We start from the raw sequence: 22,998 nt of genomic DNA, 5'->3' as shown, positions 1-22,998 counted from the left end.
ATTAAAACCCAGGTTACATTCAAGAATCTGCAGACTTATGGGGCTATTAAATACTACTTTCTCCTCTTGCAAGGTCTTTTGTAGCAGTGGCTGCCTTGAAGGTAGAAAAACCATAAAAAAGAAAACATAATGGATACAGTGTTTGGCATTCAGTGTGTGTCGGAGCAGTAGTATTGTTCCAACCTTTATACCTTCCTCGCAGTGTTTTGATTTGACACAAGAAACAGTCTGAGGTAGAATAAAGTCATTTGTTGTGAATGGGTTTAAATAAGTAGAAATATGAAGAAAACCTGAAACTCGTTTACAGTGAGTCAGAGCGTTTCCAGGAATGCACTGAATGACGGTGAGAATGTGAAAAGGCTAAAGTGTCAAGCACGGGCAAATGAAATACCTTTGCCATGCTTCAGTAGAATTTGAGATGCCTGAAACGCCCTGGCAGCTTTTCTGATCCTTAGCGAGACATGAGTTTACTTTGACAAGTGGAAAAGTCTAAACTCTCTTTCAGGGATGCTTTTCTTTTATTATTGTTTCCATTTGTTGCAGCTATCCTGCTTATTTAGGATCCAGTTTATTTATTTATTTTTTTTATTTTTTATTTTTTCTAAATGACATCAGAAACAGCAGTATGCGACATTACGTGATGGCAGAGCTTCAGTTCATCCTTTGTCTTTTTTTTTTTTTTTTTTTTTTTTTTTAAAGCATTCTTCTGAGGCAGGGTGGCCTCTTTACAAAAAAGGGGTTTATGCTTCCAGCAAATTGTTGTTTTAGTCCATCTCATTAAAACTAAAGACGGCGTTTTCAGTGAGATATAGTCAATCACACTGTAACTGGAGACTCTTCATTTAAGGACCGTTTATACATTTCTGACAGCTCTAGGGAAACAGACTGTTTTTACTTAGAGCTGAGGAAAAAATTCTACTTTTATTTATTGCTTTGGCTCGTTGGGATATTTGGTATTTCCATAATGAGTTCTTATCAGGAAAACACAGCACATCATAATGCAACTTTCAAGAGCGTTAATTATTTTATGGAGCTGGTCCAGTTATTATCAAGTGACCTTAATGTAAAAGTGTGATGTAAACGACGACCTTATTGGGTGGGTGAATGGATTTTTGCAACGTGGTGAAATCTGATTTGAAGAGAAGCTGATGTGACTGTGAGACAGCTAATGCCTTTGGCACCAGGCGCTGATTTAATGTGACTGAAGGATGTGCGCTGTAGGGTTTGTGTGTTTAACTATCTGAGAAGATGTATTGGCTTATCGGTCATAGGTCATCATCCAATAAGCATGTCTCTGGCTAATCCTTTCTGAAAATTAGGATGATCAAAATTTAGAAAACTGACTTAATTTGTAGTCACCAGGATCCAAAATGAGTCAGTAAGACTATAAACTCAGCAGGAAATGTTTACTGAGGTACAATTTTTCTACAGACTTTGATAGACAGCTTCACATTTTAGTCTTTTAAGCGATGTACGACTTCATCGCTCTATGACTCCAGCTCGATGAGTCCTTTTTTAGTTTGTTCAACATCCTCTTCTCCTGTGCTTTCAGCATCTTTGCATCTCGGCTGTTGCATAAAATAATGCACCGTGTTCTTATTTGAGTAAAGATGGGAAACCACCAAGGTTTAAGCATTAAACAGCGAGGCAATTTGTTGGTCTGTGTGGATGCATCTGGTAAAGCCGTGGAGATAATGCAGCAGAGTGATGACACTGTGCCAAAGAAAGGGATCGGGTCTAGAGAACGTGACATATCATGAAATGTCCTTCAAGTAAAACAGTTTTGACACCCAGCAAAGAGGTTCTGGCCCTAAAAAAATGTTTTTTATTAAAAAAAGACTTAAGTTTAAAGAAGAGGAAAGCAAAGTTCAGTGAGGTTTTCTTTGGTGTGTTTGTTTGTTTTTTGAACCAGCCGTCCACCGACAGCTTCTTGATGTTGTATGCACATCTGCACAGCTTGGCTTCTGTACTATGGGTGATGAGCCGAGCAGATAGGAGTAGTAGCAGGATTGCCTTCCACTGAAGCACAGACAGAACTGACAGCCCCAAGTCGCAGATGAATTTTGGATGATTGATCTACATTAAAAAACAGTCCTTGATTTCTCTAATATCTTGTAAAGATTTGGAGGTTGTTTCCCAATTTACTTTGTTAAGCACCTTTCTGTCTGCTTAAAACAAAATCAAAACCACTGCCAAGCCTACCAACCATATATTTGTACACCTAATATATCACCAATATTCTTCAGTGAGCTCTACAGTCTGCGCCCTGAGACCAGCGGTAGTAAATTTACATTTTTTGGCCTTTTATTTTCTTCTGTCTTGTACTTTCACATTTTACTGGATAATATATTTTAGATTACCTGGTTTATAGGCTCAGGGCTCCACCGCAATACGATGCATTCATTTTAGATTCTATGTTAGTGACTAAGATCTTATTCACAAGGCTCAAGCCTTTCATCGCCAACCCAGAAGAAACATTTCTTCATTTTCCAGCAAAAGACATAAGAAACAATGTCTGTAAATTTGCACCAGGAGAACTTCAGTGCTACCAATATGAGTTGCCGTTAAAACCCAAATTCCAAAAAGATGGGATGTTGTATGAAGGTAAATATAGTGTAATGAGGACTTTCATTGCATTATTATTATTTACATTTTATTCAGGGTCTCAACATTTTCAGAACCGGGGCTGTAAATCACCAAATATCAGTATCGATCAACTGCAGCCATTTTTCTCTAACCTTAACGATGTGCACTTCCTCAATTTGGTCCTGTCACTGGAGATCAGATTTTATTTTAGCTTCTCCTTTTTACTTTCAGCCATCTTCGCAACCCACAGCCAGAACATCATCTGCCAGCTTTTTCCTCTTTGGAGTGAAAATATGCATATTAAAAAAAAGTTGAATATTTCAGCTGTTTGTGCCCTGAAAAGATACGCTTGGCCCAATTAAAGCGGGCATTGCTACAATCTGTGTGGGTTTGAAAAACATATGTTACAAGAAAAAGTAGATGATAGTACTAATTTTTATTATTCCAGACCTTTCAGTCCCACAAACAAAAATAACCACGATTCTTTTCAAACAAGGCTGGACGTCCTCGTGAGAGCAGTTTTGGCGTTGCACCGCGCGCTCATGAGTCCAAATAACGCAGAACTAGAAACGCATCCAACACTACAAAATGATACCATGGGAGTGCTGGGCTGTAGATCAGACGGCCCGATGATTCACCCGCCGATTTCTACGCCACCGCACTTTGATAGGCCGTTAACGAGGACAGCATTCAGCACTGCAGCCTCTCAGCGGAGGTGTAATAACTTACTGCAGGCTTTTAATGAATAAATCCAATCTCTCACTGCCCATCTCGCTCTGCCAGCCGCTGGTCCTCTGAAGCTGAGTGTTGAGTTTGGCGTAGAAGTGCCCCAGTATTAATTAACTGGTGCTTTTCGCTCTGCCCAGGAAAAAATAAAGAAGAAAATATAAACACAGTGCAGGGCAATATAACCCTGGCCAAGACTGCTGCTAAACAGGATAGAGATGGAGACGAGAAAGAAAGTGAAAAATGCATCTCCCACTTCAGACTGTTTGTATAACAGGGCCCAAAGAGGCAGAGAAAACAAACTGTGGATAAAACTTTTGACTACACTTAGATGTATTCTCGTGGACCTTGACGACCTCAAATAGTTAAAAAGAAGGAACAAACTGCAGGTAAAAAATTAAAATGAAGCTTGAATGTCTTAGAAAAATGAGAAATCAGCGTTCAATCCTCCTCCAAGGCTGAGATAGGGGTGGGGGTGTGACACAGACTGTATATAAAAACTGAATGTTAAAATTTAAGCCAATGTGGAAGTGCCGTAAACCTGATTGTTTCTAATTGCCAATAGGGAGCAATTATGTTGTAAACATCTGTAGAAAACCAAATCTAGTTTGAACAAACGCTTTTCTGATGAGTTCATGTCTCTGTTGTTAAGTCTTATTAAAACCAACATGATGTTCATTTTGTAAATTATTGTCCTCATTAGCATAAAGAAAGGAGAATCAGGATATAATTGTGTCCAAACTAAAACCCTCAACTTCAGGTTTCAAAGCTAACTAATGAGTGACAACATGTAGCTGTGGGGTGTGTTAGAGTATTGAAAGAAATATCTAAGGTTTTCTTTTTTAATTACATTTTTCCCAAGAAATGTAAGCCTGAATCAGTAGATATTGTAAACTTTACCTTATTTGCATAAATGTTACCTTACTGAAGGAGAAAGCAACAGTCAGCTTCTGTGTGAGCAGGAAATGAGTTTTCAGTATTAAAGGATATACAAAAATCAAGAAGCTAATTCAAACACGCAACACTACAGATGAAAACACTGTGATACAGACTCAACAATATTTAGTGTAGTACTGATCAGCTGATCTCAGTATGAGTCCACACCCATCATGGTTCAGCTGATACACTTCTATAGTTCAAGCAGGGACTGCTATGTAAACTGTGCATTTGCAAGCTGCTTTGCAACCCACTTTCACTCCAGCCTGTCTGATCTTCTTTTCACTATAAAGGTTCTACCTTGGTATTAAATGCTGTGATGTTACATGAATCTAGAGATTAACTCTGCAGACGTATCCTGAATAGTTTTTTTTCTCTGGTCAGCTGGTAATATCTCAAAATATCTTTCTGTAAACTGTTAAATTCTAAATTCCAAATATTTCTTCTCTCCAAAAGTGAATATTTGTGTATTTAATTATTTGTTTATCTTGACTGTTTAAAGGAAATCTGATCAATTTGAACCCTCTCAACAACTCACCAGCCCAGTGCAGTCTGTCCAGAACAACTTGGGAGTCAGCCTCAAGTGTCTCCAATTCAAATTTTTCTCATTTGTAATTAGCTCTCTGTCTTCAGCACAGTAGTGCGGTGGTTAGCACTGTTGCCTCACAACAAGAAGGTCGTGGGTTCAAATTCACCATCTGGCTGGTGTCATTCTTTATGGAGATTCTCTCATTGATGTCAGTGTCTCAGGGATTAGCAAGCCTTTTCCAATTTAATTTTTTAAAAGAGTCTGAATTTTAAATTTGCTTTGTGCTCGTAAAATTCATGGTTTAATAAGGCAAAAATACTGTTACCGAGTTCACCACCAAAAGCTTCTGACTTCCCACCAATCTCGCACCGATTCTTCCCTGAGATACCCTGCTGAGTAGAAAACAAAGAAACAAACAGGAGTGACAACATCCTCCAGCCCGCCACCCTCCCCCACCCCCACCCCTCAGTGGAGGCACTAAATGAAAACATCAAAGCATTGTGTTTCCAGGTTTGTGCAAGTAAATAAATAGAAACAGCATCAGGGAGATGATGCGTTACGTTATTATATTAGGATAAAGTGAGTCACACACTCTAATGAGCAAATAAATAATGATATAGAGACATAAACTGCAGTATATCACCAGATAATAAATAATACACAGACAGGGAAAAGGATGGAGGGTGGCTGCAAGAGGAAAGAAAAAGAGCAAGAAAATAGATTCGGTGCTCAGTCTGTCCCAACAGGCTGACAGATGGATGGATGGAGCGAGAAGTGGGGAAATGGAAAGAGCTGTAGCAGAGGTTTAGTCTGTATTTTTAAACTACCGCAGGGATAAGAGGAGATGGAGAGGAATGTAAAGACGGAGGCAGGAGGAGACCGACAGAGGCACGAAGAAGAAGCATTTCATCAGTGATGCAGACTGAAAGCGATGGACAATGTCAGAGTCAAAGAGAGAGACACAGAAAGACAAAGAGAGATAGTGTTTTTCTTCCTGCCGCTCAGGGACTATTGTTCAGGAGGTGGAGTGATAACTGGAGCCCCCTCCTTGTGACGGCGGAGGGATACGGGAGGGAGAGATGCAGGTTGCATGTTAATTAAGCTGAATACTAATTGGAGAGACAGAAAGGAGGAGAAGAAGAGACCACCATTTCAGCTTCAACCCTCCTCCCCGTCTTCTTCCCTGTGGGGGACCAGACTCTGATGAGCGCTAATCAAACAGTGATTGGCTCGATTCTTAACTAAGCTGCACAAACTCCATGACTTCGGATCTCTCAGTCTGTCTGTCTGGATTCTAGACATTAAGTCAATTACAAGTACTGTAAATAATTATGCTCAGCAAGTGATTTGCATTTCAATGAACACACAAAATAATCACATGTAATAACAACTAAGTAGCTCCTTCATCTTATTGGCCATAAAATCTAACTATTAAAATTTATTTTAACACAAACACTGTTCCGATCTGGGATGCTCATACTGAGCGTGGTTAAAGTTTCAAATGATAACCTTATCATTTGATATCAGTGCATGTTCAGCTAATTCCTGTGAGCCAAAAGCATCACACTGCTCTTTTAATCTACTCTTTCTTGTGTTGGATGTCATTAAGGGTGGATATCCCATCCATCCATCCATCCATCCATTTGTCCATTTATCCAAAGTCTGGTCACAGTCGCAGCAAGCTAAGTAGGGTGTTCCAAACATCTTTTTCCCCAGAAACACTTTCCAGTTCCTCCTGGCAGATCCCAAGTCATTCCCATGCCAAATGAGATCTGAAATCTCTCCAGTAAGTTCTGGTTCTGCACCAGGGACTCATCCCATAAGTTATGCCCGGAAAACTTCCAAAGGGAGATGGCCATGAGGCATTATCCCTTCAGATAGCAAAGCTCCTCATCCCAACTCTTATAGCCCTTTTCCACTAGTACCTACTTGGCTCGACTCAACTTGGTTTTGGTCGTTTCCATTATGATCGAGTACCCCCTAATGTGCTGTCATTGTAGCAACACGATCATGAAAGTCCTGTGATCGTTCGGATGGGAACTGAACACCACAACAATGGGGCGATATACCTGCTGCTCAGTGTGGCTTTTTGTCAGACTTGAGGACTACGGTGTTGTTTTTGTGTAGTCATTTCCCTTGTTGCCAGGTTCGAAAATGGCGGTTTCGATTTTCATGAAAGAGGCACTCATGACTCATCAAGTGGCACCACTGACTAACCTGCTGACATCACATTTTGGATCAGATTGCTTGGAACCCTGGCAGAGTTGGTATTAGAAAGTATCTGATACCAGGTACGGCCACCTAATTGAAAACCCTAAAAATTGAGTGCAGCCATGTTGAGCCGACCCGAGTAGTTACTAGTGGAAAAGGGCTATAAGAAAACCCCCTAATAAGATTTAAATTCCAGTTTAAGGTCATGTTTTCATACACCCTAGATCGTTTTCAGTTCAGCTGCTATTTTTGGATAGCTTAACTGAAAACGACCACATGCAAATAGCACTCTGTGATTTCACCACAGACCTCAAACTTGTACAGACGAGAAACATCAACTTCCGTTTCAAACTGATCCGAATTTCATGTGGAAGATCGTCAAGTGATGAGCTTCATTGAGCTACAGCCGAGCAGTTTGTAGTGGGAGAATCCACAGTTTCCAAGCCTGGAGGCAATGTGTCAGGTGATAAGTGAGACCAGGATAATACTCATCATTTTTTCAGCATTCAAGGGATCCTACACAGTTAATTCGCCCCTCAGGATGAGGCTGTCAAAGCAAAGTTTTACTGTAACATCCTGAGGTGTCTATAGGGGGACATTCAGAGGAAATGATCTGAACTGTGGCATCGCAATCTTTGCTTGACAGGTTTGCTCTCCTGCAATGTTCTTCAGATACCAAAAATAAAAATCAAGTAATACTGAAGGAAACTGTTTCCAGGGCCTACTCCGTGGATCGGCTTCCTCCGAGGCGTGGACGTCTATCAGCAGAGAATGTCCCTTAGTCTGTAACACAGTCAAATATATTCTCAAGTAATATTCAAGCATGCCATTCAGCGTGTTAGTACGAGCAGCTCGGGAGCAGCTTGGGAGAACAAGAAAACAGAGACTGCTTTAGATTGTCTTCCCAAAGTGACTCAACTTTATTCACAAGTACAACAGTTTATATAGAGGGTAAAATTCATGAGACAGCAGATTTATCAGTTTAAACCAGTACAGACCAAGATAAGGCAGCGTCTTCCTGCCCTTGGGTGAAGAAGCATCCTTTGTGTAGTTTATTAGTTCAGATACAATTGTGATTATCTCAGCGACATATTTTCAAGGCACAAAACGAAGAGTTCTTTCATTAGTGAAATCTGAAACAAACCATTTGGCCTTCAACAGGCGTCTAAAAGATTAAGAAACTAATGTAGCTGAGGGAGTGATCTCTGTGGTATTTCAACCTTGTACCAGCCTGTGATTCTCACACATCAATTCTTGGGTCAAAGAGAAAAATAACTAAAACAAAGGGGCCTTATTGAATGACAGAGTTTTCCTGCATAATGTCACTATAAAACAATATCCAGTAAATGCTCCCATGGTACTAAAATACCTAACAAATACGATCATTGTTTGGAAGCACTGGAGGAGACGCAGTGTCCATCACAGGGGGACTGTTTTGATACAAGTTTATTAGCACTGTTATTCTTTAACCTTATCTAAGCTGCTTTTGCTGACTAAGCAATTACACATATAGGACTCTGAACCTTCTTGCCTGCCATCCATTCTAATAACCTCCTGACAAATCTAACTTGATACATAATTCCTCATTCTCTCAAAAATTCCCCTCCAAAATCTCACGAAGCAGTAATTAATCACGTTAATTTACCAGCACTTAAATGAGAAAGTGCACATTTTATTGCTAAATACATGTGATACTGTGGAGTCAACTTCAGTGACTGTGACTGGCTCAGGTTTAAGGATTGCTGTTGACAGTGCTCACACAGCTGCAGAGGAGAAGTCAGGGGATGCTTGCCGAGAGCTTAGAGCAAATCAGCAGAAAAATATGAAGCAGCAGCGACACAAACACAGGCGAGGCAGAGCTGGGTGATTCTGACAGCCTCGACAGACACTTAAACTGCACTCAGTGCAGTGTGGATGTCACATTTGGATGCAGCAGTGCAGCTCGAGCATCTTTTTTCATTTCGTTTCACAGCAAAAGCAGATGCAGGTTCAGACTGCGAGGGAGAAAATGAACAGAGAGTCAATGCAGAGTACGTGTGAATGAGGGAAAGACATTCATTTTTAATTTCTCCATTAAGATGTTGTTATTTTCTGCAGTGCAGAGGATAAAGAGAGGGCGCACAATGCGGAGAACATTTTCTTTTTCCCTGACTCATAACAAACAAACCCTGAAGTCCCTCAGATAGAGATGCTTGAATTCAGGGGCGTTTAGTTCAAGCACTACTCAACCATTGCTCACTCTCTTTTAAAAAGTGGTTGCTTGTTTGTGCGAAGCCTCTGTGAAGCAGTAAAATTGAGTCAGGGCATTTATTTCAATAAGTGTTAGAAACAGACTTTGAGGGATCCTGAATGCCACACAGGTTCTCTAATAGCAGCACAAACGCCCACGTTCATGACAGCGAGACACAAACTGACGACCTATTGAGTGTTTTGGCTTCTTCCCAAGAAGAGACTTGCTGACTAAAAATAGAAACGCTGTCACGTTTCAGCCCGAGCGAGGCTTCAGGGGGCACGAGAGTGAAGAGGAAAACCTCCATTGCTGCACTTTGGACTTTGTTTCTACATATTTCATCTACTTCATCCTACATCTTGTACCCTTTTATCCTTGTCCTTGTGCAACTATTATTTAACCATCAGTTTGTTTTACTGTCTGCTTGACTTGTTCTATTACTTTATTGCTGCTCATTTCTTTATTGCAAGCAATGCAGCACTGAAGAAGTAGATTTTTCACATCCACGTGGGCCTGCAATAAGATATCAAGAAATTCATGAAAGATTAAACTAGAAGTGACATTAGCTCTTTTAGATATGGTTTAGATATGTTGATGCAGCAGTATCGTATTGCTTACTCCTCCATTGTTCAAGCGCTCATCATCATCATCATCAGGTCTCTTGCAGTGTATGTGTAGACTTGATGTCAGACGTGTTTCCACTGTAGGTGATCCTGATGAGGATTGCAAGATCCACACCAAGGATCTATAAGTCATCAGTGCTAACGTTGGCCCAGCGGGTGCATCGTGGTTGCTTCTGTTCATTGACTTCACGCTAATGACTTCATGCCTTCGTTTGCGCTGAGTACTTGAGAGCTGAATCCATCCAATCAGTCTCTGGAGATTTGTGGAATTTGGCATTTCAAACCGATTCCTCTTCCAATCTGACTCATTGTATCACTGTATGTAGCTGATTGACTGTCTTATAATGTAATGAGTCACTATATTGTGATACAGTCGCATCATCACTGTATCGTGATGAGTATCTGAGATTCTTGCTTCTGCTATTTAAAGTTACAAATGACCAAACCAGCTCATCACGGCTGTTTCTTGACTCCGAGGACCGCTGCCTGCACATTACAGACATATACTGATTTACAGGAAAGTCAGTTTAAAATGTCTGTTTATGTTTTTAGGTCAAACAAAACCCTTTCTTTGTACACAGTATGCGTCAACCTCCCTGTGTTGACCTCATCATCTCAGCTGTCTTATTAGTCAGACCAGCTGTCAGAGACCCTCTGACTTTTTATTTTGAAATTTGGCTTGAACGCCACATTCTTGTCTTTGCGCACGGCTCGCTTTAATCAGTGCTCCTCAGCTGCACACCAGGGGCCAGATGTATAAATGATGCATACACACAAAAATCATGCAAATGCCATTTATATAACGCATAAACCGGTATTTATAAAAGAATGATGAGCAGCGAGGATGCACCCTGCAGGTAAAATAAGACAAAACCTGATAGAAAAATAATGTCTTGTGGTATTGTTTTACAGCTTACACAGATATCTTTAAAAATTTCATCCCAAAAGGTTCATTTATGAGCTTAATTTTTGTATGATGAATGTCTCAGTCAAGTTCAGTCAATTTTATTTATGCGGCATTTAAAAAAGAAATGAAACGTGAACTCAAAGTGCCTTTCAGTTGTTTCAGTAAAATCATAGCAAAAGTCTCTGAGCCGTTTTTCCATTTAGAGAGGGCGTCACATCCAGCTTGTAGCTGCTTTATTTACCACAGACTGTATTAAAGAAGATAAAAATAGCCTCTGTGATATTGCACATTTGAAAAGTCCCTTTGGCACTGCTATTTTGGTGTTTTGAAGCCAGATGTGACAAACTAGAGGTGGATCTGACTGAGAAAACAAGGAACACTTCACGCTAATGCAACAGCTACCTGTCAGTCATGTGGTACAGCACACCCTGCTTTATTCTCCATTTTGACTATAATGGGGTCCCTAATTTATAAATAAACATCGTGCTGTGTTAAATAAAACTTATTTAACTAAAACTAGTGACTGAGGACATAAACTTATTCATTAATCATAGTCTTAGTCATTAATCAGGGAAAGCCAAAGGGTCATTTTCCTATAGCCTTTATGCCACCAGGCTAATATCTGCATCCACAGGAAACGCCCCCTGTTGGCCACTCAAAAAAGTGCAGGTGTAAGACTAGTGTTTTTACGTAATGTTCCTTGTTGACGGCTGTGATTTGAAAACTGTGAAGCTTACACACATCTTGTTGGCGTCTTTGAGATGGTGTCAATTAGTTTGTTCAGTAAGTTCAGTAAATTTAAATATAATTAAGCCAGAAGTCAGTTATGTGAAAATACCTCCTGCTGCCAGTAATGGATTGGTCCTGCTGTGCGTTTTGTATTGTGAATGTAAAATTGCCAGTTGTCCAGCCAGTGACAGTTTAGTCAGGTGGGAGCATATCAAACACTGGACCAGTTCTTTACATTTTAGTCATTTTTTTCTTTAATTTGAGTCTCATCTGCTGAGCCTATTTCAGAATATGCTTCATAAATGTATTATTGAGCATGATTCTGATGTTACATTTGGATAATTATGATAAAATAACTGTGTTCTGCTGTTGAAGAGAGTCGTCAGTGTTGCAAATTGGTTAAATTGCATGTCTTCTTGGCCCTTTTTCTCACTAACACGACTAATGAGTGGTGATGTGCCCTCAAACCATGTTGTTTTGGGCAGTTTGTGTACATTTGTGATGAGAATTTAAATGAGGCTTATACATGTTGTCCTGCAGTTCTACAAATATTGACTTTTATGCAGCGGAGCCATGTGTATATGTAGCTTTATAACTCTGATGATTTAAAAATCTGCTTTACTGGTGAGAGCTTTATGCAGCTGCACCCCTGGGCCTTACACAGCTTCCAAAAACCCACACCTGGCCTCTAAATGAACTTTTAGTGACTGAACAGAATCAAGAGAGGATTTTATTTACAGCTATATCCAAACCTTTATAGTCTCAGAAGATACAGAGGCATACCGAGGAATGCACTCAGCAAGCAGTTTCTCACATATTTGCAGTGGTTTGTGTTGTGTATTTTGGGTTATAACAGGATCCGTAGTGGGCTTGCCCCGATGCTTTTCGGCTGTTGCTCGGGCTAGCTCCATGTTAAGTTGCTCCGTTATAATAAATACCGCAAGTTACGTCGTGGTCCGAGTATCATTGTTATACTAGTAACCCGGAGTGAAGATATAACAAAAGTGGCGACGAGGACGTCTGGACCGACGCTGCAGTCCGCTTTGGAGTTTTACATTTTTTTTCCCTGCTGATGCCTCGCGCTAACCTGGTGTTAGACGGCGCCGGAGGTAGGACGACGCTACCGGTGTGCGAAGGTGGATGCCGTTTTTTTTTTTTTTTTCTCAGCGAAACGGGGAGGAATGTACAGCGGACAGGACGACGAAGGCAGACTCCGTAAGTGACGTTAACCAAAACATAAACGGATAAAAGAGACGTTACGAAAAGGAACAGTTGTGAGGGGAAGAGTGCCATTCAACCAGGAGCCGAGTAATGGCTGGAGTTACTGGCCCTATCGGTCCCTTCGACGAAAGCACGGAGCAATGGAGCTCATATACGGAGCGTTTTGGATATTTCGTTGCGGCTAACGACATACAGGATGCTAAACTGGTGCCCATTTTTTTGAGTGTGATAGGCCCAAAGACTTTTACCCTGCTAAGGAGCCTGCTACAGCCAGCAAAGCCAGGCAGTAAAAGTTTCACAGAGATCGTGGACACACTGACCAAACACTTCTCGCCCAAGCCCCTCGTGATCGCTGAACGGTTCAAGTTTCACAAGCGAAACCAAGAAGAGGGTGAGTCTGTCACAATGTTCGTTGCATCGTTACGCAAATTAGCTGAACACTGTGAGTTTAAAGATGTTTTAAATGACACATTAAGAGACAGACTCGTGTGTGGTTTAAGAAATGAAGCTGCACAGAAGAAATTGCTCACGGAAAGTAATTTGACTCTTGAGAAGGCAATTAATATCAGTGTGACCATGGAAATGGCATCAAAAGAAGCCCATGCGCTACATGCTACAGACAGAGTACACAAACTAGACAATGGTAAAGCAAATGCACAGGGACCATGCTTCCGCTGTGGCAAGTTAGGAGACCTTGCTAGTGATTGCTGGTGCAAAGAAATGGATTGCAACAACTGTGGAAAAAAAGGTCATGTAGCACGGGCATGCAGGAACAAAAGGTGCAAGGATAAGGGCTCAAAGCCTGGGAATAAAAGAGGCACTGCAAGATTCAAAAAAGAAAGACATGTTCACACAGTTAAGCTTCATGAGGATAGAGCAAATGACTCCTCAGATGAAGAAGTGTTGTCTGCAATAAATACTGTGCGAATACTGAAGGTGGACGAAACCTCAGACGGCTTTTGGGTCACGCCCAAACTGGAGGGACATGTTGTAAAAATGCAGATTGACACTGGGTCAAAAGCATCACTAGTGTCATATAATGTCTATAGGACATGTCTGAAGCACCTTCCACTCAAACCCTCCGACACAGTATTTAAAGGATATACTGGACATCGAGTGCCTATGAAAGGAATGGCAGAGGTGACTGTTCAATACAATGGCCAAACTGCTAAGCTGCCTGTGTATGTTACGCAGAAGAACTGCCCTGCTATAATGGGACGTGTGTGGCTCAAAACAATCAGACTCAACTGGCAAGAGGTGAGAAAGCTGTCGCATGGTTCCTCTCAGCTACAGGCCATACTGGGAAAACACCAGGAGGTTTTTCGTGAGGAGCTGGGCAGCATGAAAAAAATTACAGTGAAGCTGCATCTCAAGCCTGACTCCAAGCCAGTCTTTATGAAGGCTAGACCTGTGCCGTACGCCATTCGGCCCAAGGTGGAGTCTAATTTAGACGCATTGGTCAAGAATGGTGTTCTGGAGCCGGTTACGACCAGCGAGTGGGCCACGCCCATCGTTCCAGTTCCCAAAAAGGACGGCGGAATCCGGATCTGCGGAGACTTCAAGGTATCCGTGAATCCTGTATTAACAGCAGAGCAGTATCCCCTTCCACTGATTGATGACTTATTTGCTGGTCTGAGTGGAGGACAAAAGTTCAGCAAAATAGATCTCAACCAAGCTTACCTGCAAATGCACGTTGAAGAGCAGTCACGTGACATGTTGACTATTAACACACATAAGGGACTTTTCAGATTTTGCAGGTTGCCTTTTGGCATCACATCAGCTCCAGCATTGTTTCAACGAGCGATTGATCAAATCCTGAGCGGATTACCTGGTGTGCAATGCTATCTGGATGATATCCTGTGTACAGGAGCAGATGATGAAGAGCATCTGCGCAACTTGGATGCGACCCTTCAGAGGCTGAAGGAATACGGATTGAGAGTCCATAAGGAGAAATGTGACTTTTTCCAGTCATCTGTGGAATATCTAGGGCACGTGATTGATGCAAATGGACTTCACACTGCACCTTCGAAGATCACAGCAATCGTGGATGCACCCCCACCACGAAATGTCAGTCAGTTAAAGTCTTTCTTAGGGCTGTTGAACTACTACGGACGGTTCATACCCAACTTGGCATCACTCCTGAAACCACTGCACAACCTGCTACGCAAGGAAGAAGCATGGGAGTGGACAGCAAGCTGCCAAGACGCCTTTCAAAAGGCAAAGGATTCACTGACTGCATCTGAGGTGCTAACCCACTTCAATCCCAAGTTCCCAATTCAGCTTGCTTGTGATGCTTCTCCCTATGGGGTGGGGGCAGTGATTTCCCACATTCTCCCAAATGGCGAAGAAAGGCCAATTGCATTCGCATCAAGGACATTAAACACAGCAGAGTCCAACTATGCTCAGCTGGAACGAGAGGCGCTGAGCATTGTATTCGGTGTTCGGAAATTCCACCAGTACCTGTACGGTAGGAAGTTTACACTGTTTACTGACCATAGGCCTCTCACAACCATCCTGGGACCCTATACAGGGATTCCATCTCTTGCTGCTTCACGTCTCCAGAGGTGGGCGTTGATATTGTCAGGACATTCTTATGACATCAAGTATCGCAAATCGGAGTCTCATTGCAATGCAGATGGGTTGTCCAGGTTACCCCTTCCTGTTAAAAAACCCGTCTCTGACACAGTTGAGATCCTCTACTTCAGGGAGGTAGAGACAGCACCTGTTTCGGCTGTGCAGGTGAAAAAGGCGTCCAGAAATGACCCTGTGTTGGCAGCAGTGCTGGACTGGATCATTAAGGGTCTGCCTGCAAGTAAGGGTGTAGACCTGAAGGCTTTCCTGGGAAAGCGGGCGGAGCTTTCTGTTCAGGCGGGATGTTTGCTGTGGGGGAGGAGAGTCATCATTCCCATGTCACTGCGACCAAAACTGTTGAAGCAACTGCATGCAGGACATAGTGGAATAGTGAGAATGAAGGAAATAGCGAGAAGCTATTTTTGGTGGCCAAATATGGACAAACAGATCGAGGAGATTGCTAAGAACTGCTCTTCGTGTCAGATGGTCCGGAACAACCCACCACTTGCTCCTCTTCATCCCTGGGAGTTCCCACAGGAGCCATGGCATCGGGTACACATTGACTTTGCAGGTCCATACGAGGACAAAATGTTTCTTGTAGCTGTTGATGCACACAGTAAATGGCCTGAAGTGACCATCATGAAATCAGCCACCACTGAAAAGACCATAGAAGCTCTAGGAGAAATGTGCAGTAGGTTTGGATCTCCTACTCAGATAGTCTCTGACAATGGACCTCAACTGGTTTCACAGGAAATGGAGGCTTTCCTACAGGCTAATGGAGTGCAGCACATTACGTCAGCTCCATACCATCCTGCAACGAATGGTCTTGCAGAAAGGTTTGTTCAGACAATGAAACATGCACTGAAAACATCACAAGGCCAAGGAACACTGCATCAGAGACTGCACAAGTTTCTGCTTAACTACCGGAATAGTCCACATGCGACCACAAGGACATCTCCTGCCAACGCAATGTTCAAAAGAGATCTGCGCACTACCTTTGATCTTTTGAAACCCTCAACTGTGAAGGACACTGTACAAAAACAACAAGAGAAACAAATCATGTACAGGGGTCAAAAGGTCAAGGGCAGAGTCTTCAGCACCGGCGAGTCAGTGCAGGCCAGGAACTACCGAGGAGTACACAAGTGGGTTCCTGCAACTGTCATTGCTCAAACTGGTCCAGTTTCATATACAGTTCAGGTGGCCGATGGAGTCTGGAGAAGACACGTGGATCAGCTACTCCGGTCCGCACCAGTGTCTGCAGAAGGGTCTTGCGGAGATCTTGAAAATGCACTCATCGACTCGTCAGCCCCTTCACACACACAAGTAGAGAACTCCACCACATCAGGAACAGTGGTTCCACCTGTAAAGGAGACTGTAAGAGAGACTGAGACATCTTCGGTGTCAGGAACAAAGGCTCCACAAGAGAGCACACAGACTGACGTTACCACAGACCGCCGATACCCCAATAGAGAGCGGCGGCCTCCTGTTCGTCTGAGTTATTAGATGGCACCTGACCCAAATGAACGGGGCAGAATAATCCCCATGGGTCATGGGGGAGGTTGAGGTAGTCCACCCTCACTCCCCAAGATAGCAATTAAAAGAGTTGGTGTTGTAAACTTACAGTTAATAAGAGGTGAAATGTTTGTGAGGCTATTACTGTCATGTGCCAGTGAAGACTGAAGTTTGTGAGTAGATCACCTGTTTATTTCATAGTACATCCTTTGTAAGAGGGGAGGAGATGTTGTGTATTTTGGGTTATAACAGGATCCGTAGTGGGCTTGCCCCGATGCATTATGGGAAATGATGCTTTTCGGCTGTTGCTCGGGCTAGCTCCATGTTAAGTTGCTCCGTTATAATAAATACCGCAAGTTACGTCGTGGTCCGAGTATCATTGTTATACTAGTAACCCGGTGTGAAGATATAACAGTTTGTTTCCAGTCCTCAGGGAGCATCTGTACTTGCATTACCTCCATTTGAGGCTCAAGACTGCAGAGAAAGAATCTCAGCTGGCAGTCGAAAACTAGTTTCAGTGTCATTATGCTGCACGGATAACAGACTGCGTTACATGAATACAAACCTTTCAGTGTTCAATAAGACTTGAAACTCGTCACTGACATAAAAAAATCATCGGGATAGTGTTTACATATCAGAAGCAGTGGGATTATTTTCGTCTATAACTTCAGTTTTTATTTTTCTGTTTTTTTAACCAGAGGAATTGGCCCCTGCTGACCACTGTTTTTCCATCTTTTAACTCTTATTGCTAAACCAGCTCTTATATACACCTTATTTCAGTGGGCTTGAGTCCAAGTGACTGTGGAGAAACGTCGGTATCGTCATTTGTAACAGCTGATAAATGAAAAATCCATCCATCCATCATCCAGCTCATGGTTGTGTGAGGGTCGTGGAGTCTATCCCAGCTGTCACAGATAGCTATGTTGACTCCCCAAAGGACTTTTCTGAGTCTCTGTGAAATCTGCATGTAACATGCATCTTACGCATCACTCCAGTGCTCAGCTTAGCTGCCCAGCTTGTAGAACACACAGTCCACTTCCATGCCGAGTTGAACCCGAGAAGTGGGAGCGAGCTTTGCACAGTTTTTCTGGTAGTTGACCTTTTGTCTGCTCATATTTCCTGCATACATTACACATTGCCTGTACAGCAATGTAGCCAATTTGGGCAGGCATGTGGATGTTTGTATTTTGCTGACTGATGTCCATACTCAGTTGCTCGCATACAGCATTCTCCAGTCCGCCTCACCCCTGGGAGTTGGTGCTCACAGACCCAGGTCAGTCCCATTGCTTCACAGAGAGTCCAGAGTTATGTCACAGCTATGTCTGTCAACCTGGCCTACCTTCAGTAGAGCAGTTGCAGAAAGGGAGGACGCTCTCAGCAAAACAAGAAAAGGAAGAACCATTGGAGACTTTCAGCGACACAGTGGTAGCAGGGATGTTTGATCGTTTCCACAAGGCTCTGCTGGCCACTAGAAGGTTCCTCACTTTTATGTGTAAATAAAAATAAAAAGTAAAAAAAGGAGAAGAGAAACACCCTTCAGCCATTTTAGATGTGTCAACATTGCATAGTTTGTCCACCAGAGGGCACTCTGTAACGTCCTTCAGGTTTTAGATCTCACCTTGGGTCTACACACCTGAATCAAATGATTAGTTCATTACCAGGCCTCTGGAGAACTTCAAGACATGATGAGGAGGTAATTTAGCCATTCAAATCAGCTGTGATGGATCAAGGACACATGTAAAACCTGCAGGACACCGGCCCTCGAGGCCTGGGTTTGGACACCAATGCATTAAAGTTTTAGGGAAATCTGTTTCATGTGTCTGAAAGAAACAAAAAAAAGAATCAGTCTTAAAAACCCCTGTATTGGTCATGCTCTTATGTCTTTTTTCCATTGCTCACTGTGAAATCAGCTGCATCTGAGCCAAATCTGAGCGTTTGCTCTCCTAAGAAGTCATTTAGAGACTCTGAGACCATGTCTAGAGAGCTTTCTCTCACAGGACTTCTGCTGATTGGAGTCTGAGTGCTCCTTGATGTATTGATCTTCCGTTGATGTGCTCACTTTTATTGCTTTGAATCCAACTGCACAGTGTGAACACAAGAAGATAGAAAGAAGATAAACGTGTTCATAGTCATCTGAATGTCAAGATGAGAAGACCGGTTTTTATGACTGCCTTATACTGCATGATCGAGATGATGGAGGCACACTACAGCTTTAGCAAAACAGCGAGCTTTTCATTGCAGCGTTGGATGTCTGCAACACTAAAAATGCTTGAAAAGTCATTTGGTGTAGTAGTCAGTCAAACAACCTCTGATAAAACCACTGAATTTGTCATTTGAAAGCTGCTTAAATTGGAGGATACAACCTGAGGAAATCTGACTTTTATTACCAACGAGTTAATGTGGTCGATAACACTAATCTGTTTCATTTTACACGTCAGACCTCGTGTTTTTAAACGTTCCTGCATTCCTAAACATTCCTTTTCCAGTTTGGCATGAAAATGAGACAGGACCTGGCTGAACAAAGTAGAAAATACATTTGATCAAAGCCTTGTTGGAGTATTTAAAGTGGAAATTATGAGGGTTAAGTTCTTGACTAATGAAATCCGTCCAGTTCATTAAGTGGAGATTTTAACTGGAGATTTTAGGGCCTCCGCCTGATCACATCCACCTTCTTGGCTGCGTTTCCTGCCTCTCATTTATCTGTGAGAGTGTTCTGTGAAGGTGGCGGCTATCAGACATAATTGAAGAGTGGGGAGTCGTGTGTTGCAGTCAAGCCTCGTTTTAAAGCTGTAATGCGTCCAAAATTTGATTTGCCTGGCGTTGCCGCTGGCGCATCACAAAACGGAGGTTAATGGTTTTCAAATGTCAGTCTGGGAGCGAGAGAGAAGAGAGAGGCATTTATTTCAGATGGCTAAAGCGTCTTCAGATTAGAGTTTAAACCTTGAAGACTAAATATTTCTTCCATACAAAAACCTGACAAGAATGTAAGACTGTATTTTTCCTCCGAGGATGTTCCTGAGTAATATCAGACCGAGTGATTTCACAGGCTGTAGCAAAACAACGTGAAGCACTTTGAAAACATTTCTTAAAAGCCTGAACTCCGTCCTTCAGGTTGCCACGGCTTTTTATTTCCACACTATTAACTGCTGCTGTTCTCAGATGTCTGCTCATCGCAGCGATTTTTCTCTCCTCTAAAATGCGGTCTGCTCCATTTTATTGTTTCATCATTCATTACACGTTCGTCTTTAGATAAAAGCCAGAACAGAAAAATGAGAATTTCCGTGGCTCCACAGAGGGCCTGGAAAAGGGTGAAAAAAGGTGAACGCTTCTTTCAGACACAGTTGATATGCTGTAAAATCACTTCAGCAGATCTTTCAACACACCTGTGTCACTGTTTGATATGTCAAATATCTGTATAAAAATCACTTTTGAGATCTTATTTCCTCTAAATGTGTGCATGTGAGTGTGTATATTTCAGAACAGCGTTGTAGCTGAACACCCTTGTAAATTAAAGCCTTCATTCCAGTCACATCTGGGCTTGATCTGGACTCGTTTTGGCAAGTACAACTTAGTTACAGCACTTGTTGTGTGGGCCAACAGTAATGAGGCGAGCAAAACGTAGTAATATGGGTTGTGACAATCGTGGTGTGTCACAACAGACCGAACATCTGGCACGTGTAAAGTGTAACTGTGGCTGAGTCGAGGCAACAAGTCTCTCCCTGAGCCAGTGCAGTCAATCAAAGCCAAATGTGGTCCAAAGAAAACTGCAGATGTGAGACACTTTTGGGCCAAACAATTATTTTTATCTAGGATGCTGAGTGGGGGGGGTTTGTGTTCTGAACTCTATGCCAAACTCTGATATATAGGCTTGTCAGTGAATCCAATGCTGACTGCCGTCCCTTTCCTCTGCGGCTGACAGGTGTGCTGGTGGTGAATGTGACGTGGAGGAAGAGAACCTACGTGGGAACTCTGTTAGACTGCACCAAACACGACTGGGCTCCTCCAAGGTAACATTTACTATTTACTTTCTTTTCTTGCCTCTATCCAGCACTGTAGACAGGCTTTTGGGGTCCAGGCCCAGCTGAAAAGGTCACTGTGCTCCTTCAGCAAAATTCTGCTGATCTACGTTATGGGGTGACTGTTGCTCAGGAGGTAGAGCAGGCTGGAAGGTTGGTGGTTTAATGCCTGGCTGCTCCACTCTGCATGCCAAAGCGCTTCTGGGCAAGATACTGAACACCAAGTTGCTCTCTGGAGTGCGAATGTGTGTGAATGTTAGATAGAACGCACATAAGTGTGGAAAAAAAGTGCTTGGGTGAATTAGGCCTGTTGCATAAAGTGCATTGAGTGCTCAATTACAGTAGAAAAGCAGTTGCTGCAGCTCAAGTTATTCAGTTAACAGCTTAGTGTTTTTGCAGCGACAGCGCTAACCAGCATGACTGAGGAGGACGCTGACTTTGGAGCAGATGGTCCTAGGCAAGAGATTTTGAGATGCACCCCTCTCATTGCTTCGGAGCTAAGAAGAGATTCGTCAGCTTGTGAGGCTAGCTCTGAAGCATCATATCACTTAACAATTGCAAAACAAATGGAAACATGTTGAGAATATTCTGCACTCACAGACACTAACTGTGTCTGTGAGAAAATGTATCTCCTGCTTTCTACACTTTGCAGTCTAAGAGAGATATTTTGCACTTTGTGTCTGTGGATACATTTCTGTATGAGCATACTGTGTGCGTTTGTTTGTGATATGCTTTCAAGTAGCTTATTTATCCATAACAACAGTAATGATAGTAGTCATGTGTATCTATTTGCTGTGTGTGGGAGTGTTTTAATGAAATAGCAAAGTGAGTTGATGTCCCCCTGTCAAAGTTCATATGCTCTGGTGCCGAGTCTTCCTCTAATATGTAAGACAAACTTTACTCACACTGAAACACACAAGACTAGTGGAGCTCAGACAAATCAAGTGGGAGGTTTGGTTGGAGCTGCTGACCGCTATAAATCATGTCAGGCCATTCTCCTTTCCAGGACTTATATCACATTAAATTTTATACTTCAGTTTGGTACTGGTCCCACGCCACAGTGCATTGTGTGGGTTGTTTGCAATGGCAATGAATTGATTTTTCCAGAGAAAAGTTTCAGTAGTCTAGGCCAAAAAAAGACAGACAGACAAAGAAAAAACTAATCAATGAAAAATGTGTTGGACCTTCTTTACTTTAAGTTTCTAAAAGATGGTTCCTTACTCAAGGATGGCATCTGTGGTGAAATAATTGTGTGGATGCTTTAAGCATCCACACTATTGAGTTCCTCTTGGGACTTCCGTACACTTTTTGGCACTTAACTACTTCCACAATTTTCAGCCGATTTTCACCGATTTTCACCGTTCAAATTTTAAAATATTCTGCTATTTCTGCTAATTCCTGCTATGTCTTTTGGTACTTTTTAAAATATTAAGCTTAATTTGTCCCATTGAAATGAATGGGAAACTTCTGCAATTCTGCTAAAATTTGCTTGTTTCTGAAACTTAACTACTTCCTCATATTTTCACGTAGAACAACCATTCAAACTTTAAAATGTTCTCAAATTATTGGGCTATTCAGGTATGATTCAGCTTTTTCAAATCTTTTACCGTTTTACCTTTATGCCTCTTAAAGTTTTCAGTTGCAAAATTGTGATTTTTCACAAAATACATGCGTTGTTATGGTTGCTGTGCACTTGGCTTCCAGTGTGCCACTGAAGGTTTTGCAGTCTTCTCTTCATGTCCGAACAACTTCTTGCTACTTGCTCAATCTTCACTCAACTTCCACAAATTATACATCAAAACGTAGGTATTTTTGATGGGTTTCCGAAAATGTCACTATCATTGTTGTGGGATTTATAGAATTTTGGCAAATCTCCTCAGACCAACACAAAGTCGCAAAACTCTCCATAGAAAGTCAATGGAGAGCTTGTTCAAAATCACCGCTTGATTTCTGTAATGAGAGGCATATTCGAATCGTCATATCTCCTTAACGAAGCAAAGTTAAGACATAAGGCTTGTCCCAGTATATCTTCAGACACTCCTGACGCTCACAATTCAAGAATTATTTTCTCACCTATTACCGTTCTGAAATGAGTTAGACTTGTTTGAGGGTAGGAACTTCGTCCTTCGCTCAGATTTCTTCAGATTTCAAACTCTGGAAATGAACCACTTTTTTCTCTCGTCATATCTTTTTAATGGATT

General features: G+C 42.1%; 1 protein-coding gene across 5 annotated transcripts in view; it reads left to right on the top strand.

Annotated features, from left to right (window-relative positions):
* The window catches only part of znf608 (zinc finger protein 608), a 72,760-nt gene that overhangs the window by 30,181 nt on the left and 19,581 nt on the right, over nt 1-22,998 (top strand). For 4 of the 5 annotated variants that reach the window (XM_004555754.3, XM_076891166.1, XM_004555753.3 and 1 more), the window contains exon 3: nt 20,701-20,788. In XM_004555754.3, coding sequence (XP_004555811.3) covers nt 20,701-20,788 — 88 coding nt within the window. Of the gene's footprint in view, nt 1-12,396; nt 13,090-20,700; nt 20,789-22,998 lie in introns of those variants that run through there. The other variant, XM_076891167.1, reaches the window with a different exon arrangement.

The sequence above is a fragment of the Maylandia zebra genome, linkage group LG12 (genome assembly GCF_041146795.1).
Source record: "Maylandia zebra isolate NMK-2024a linkage group LG12, Mzebra_GT3a, whole genome shotgun sequence".
Classification (NCBI taxonomy): domain Eukaryota; kingdom Metazoa; phylum Chordata; class Actinopteri; order Cichliformes; family Cichlidae; genus Maylandia; species Maylandia zebra.
This window is presented reverse-complemented; position numbering and strand designations above follow the sequence as displayed.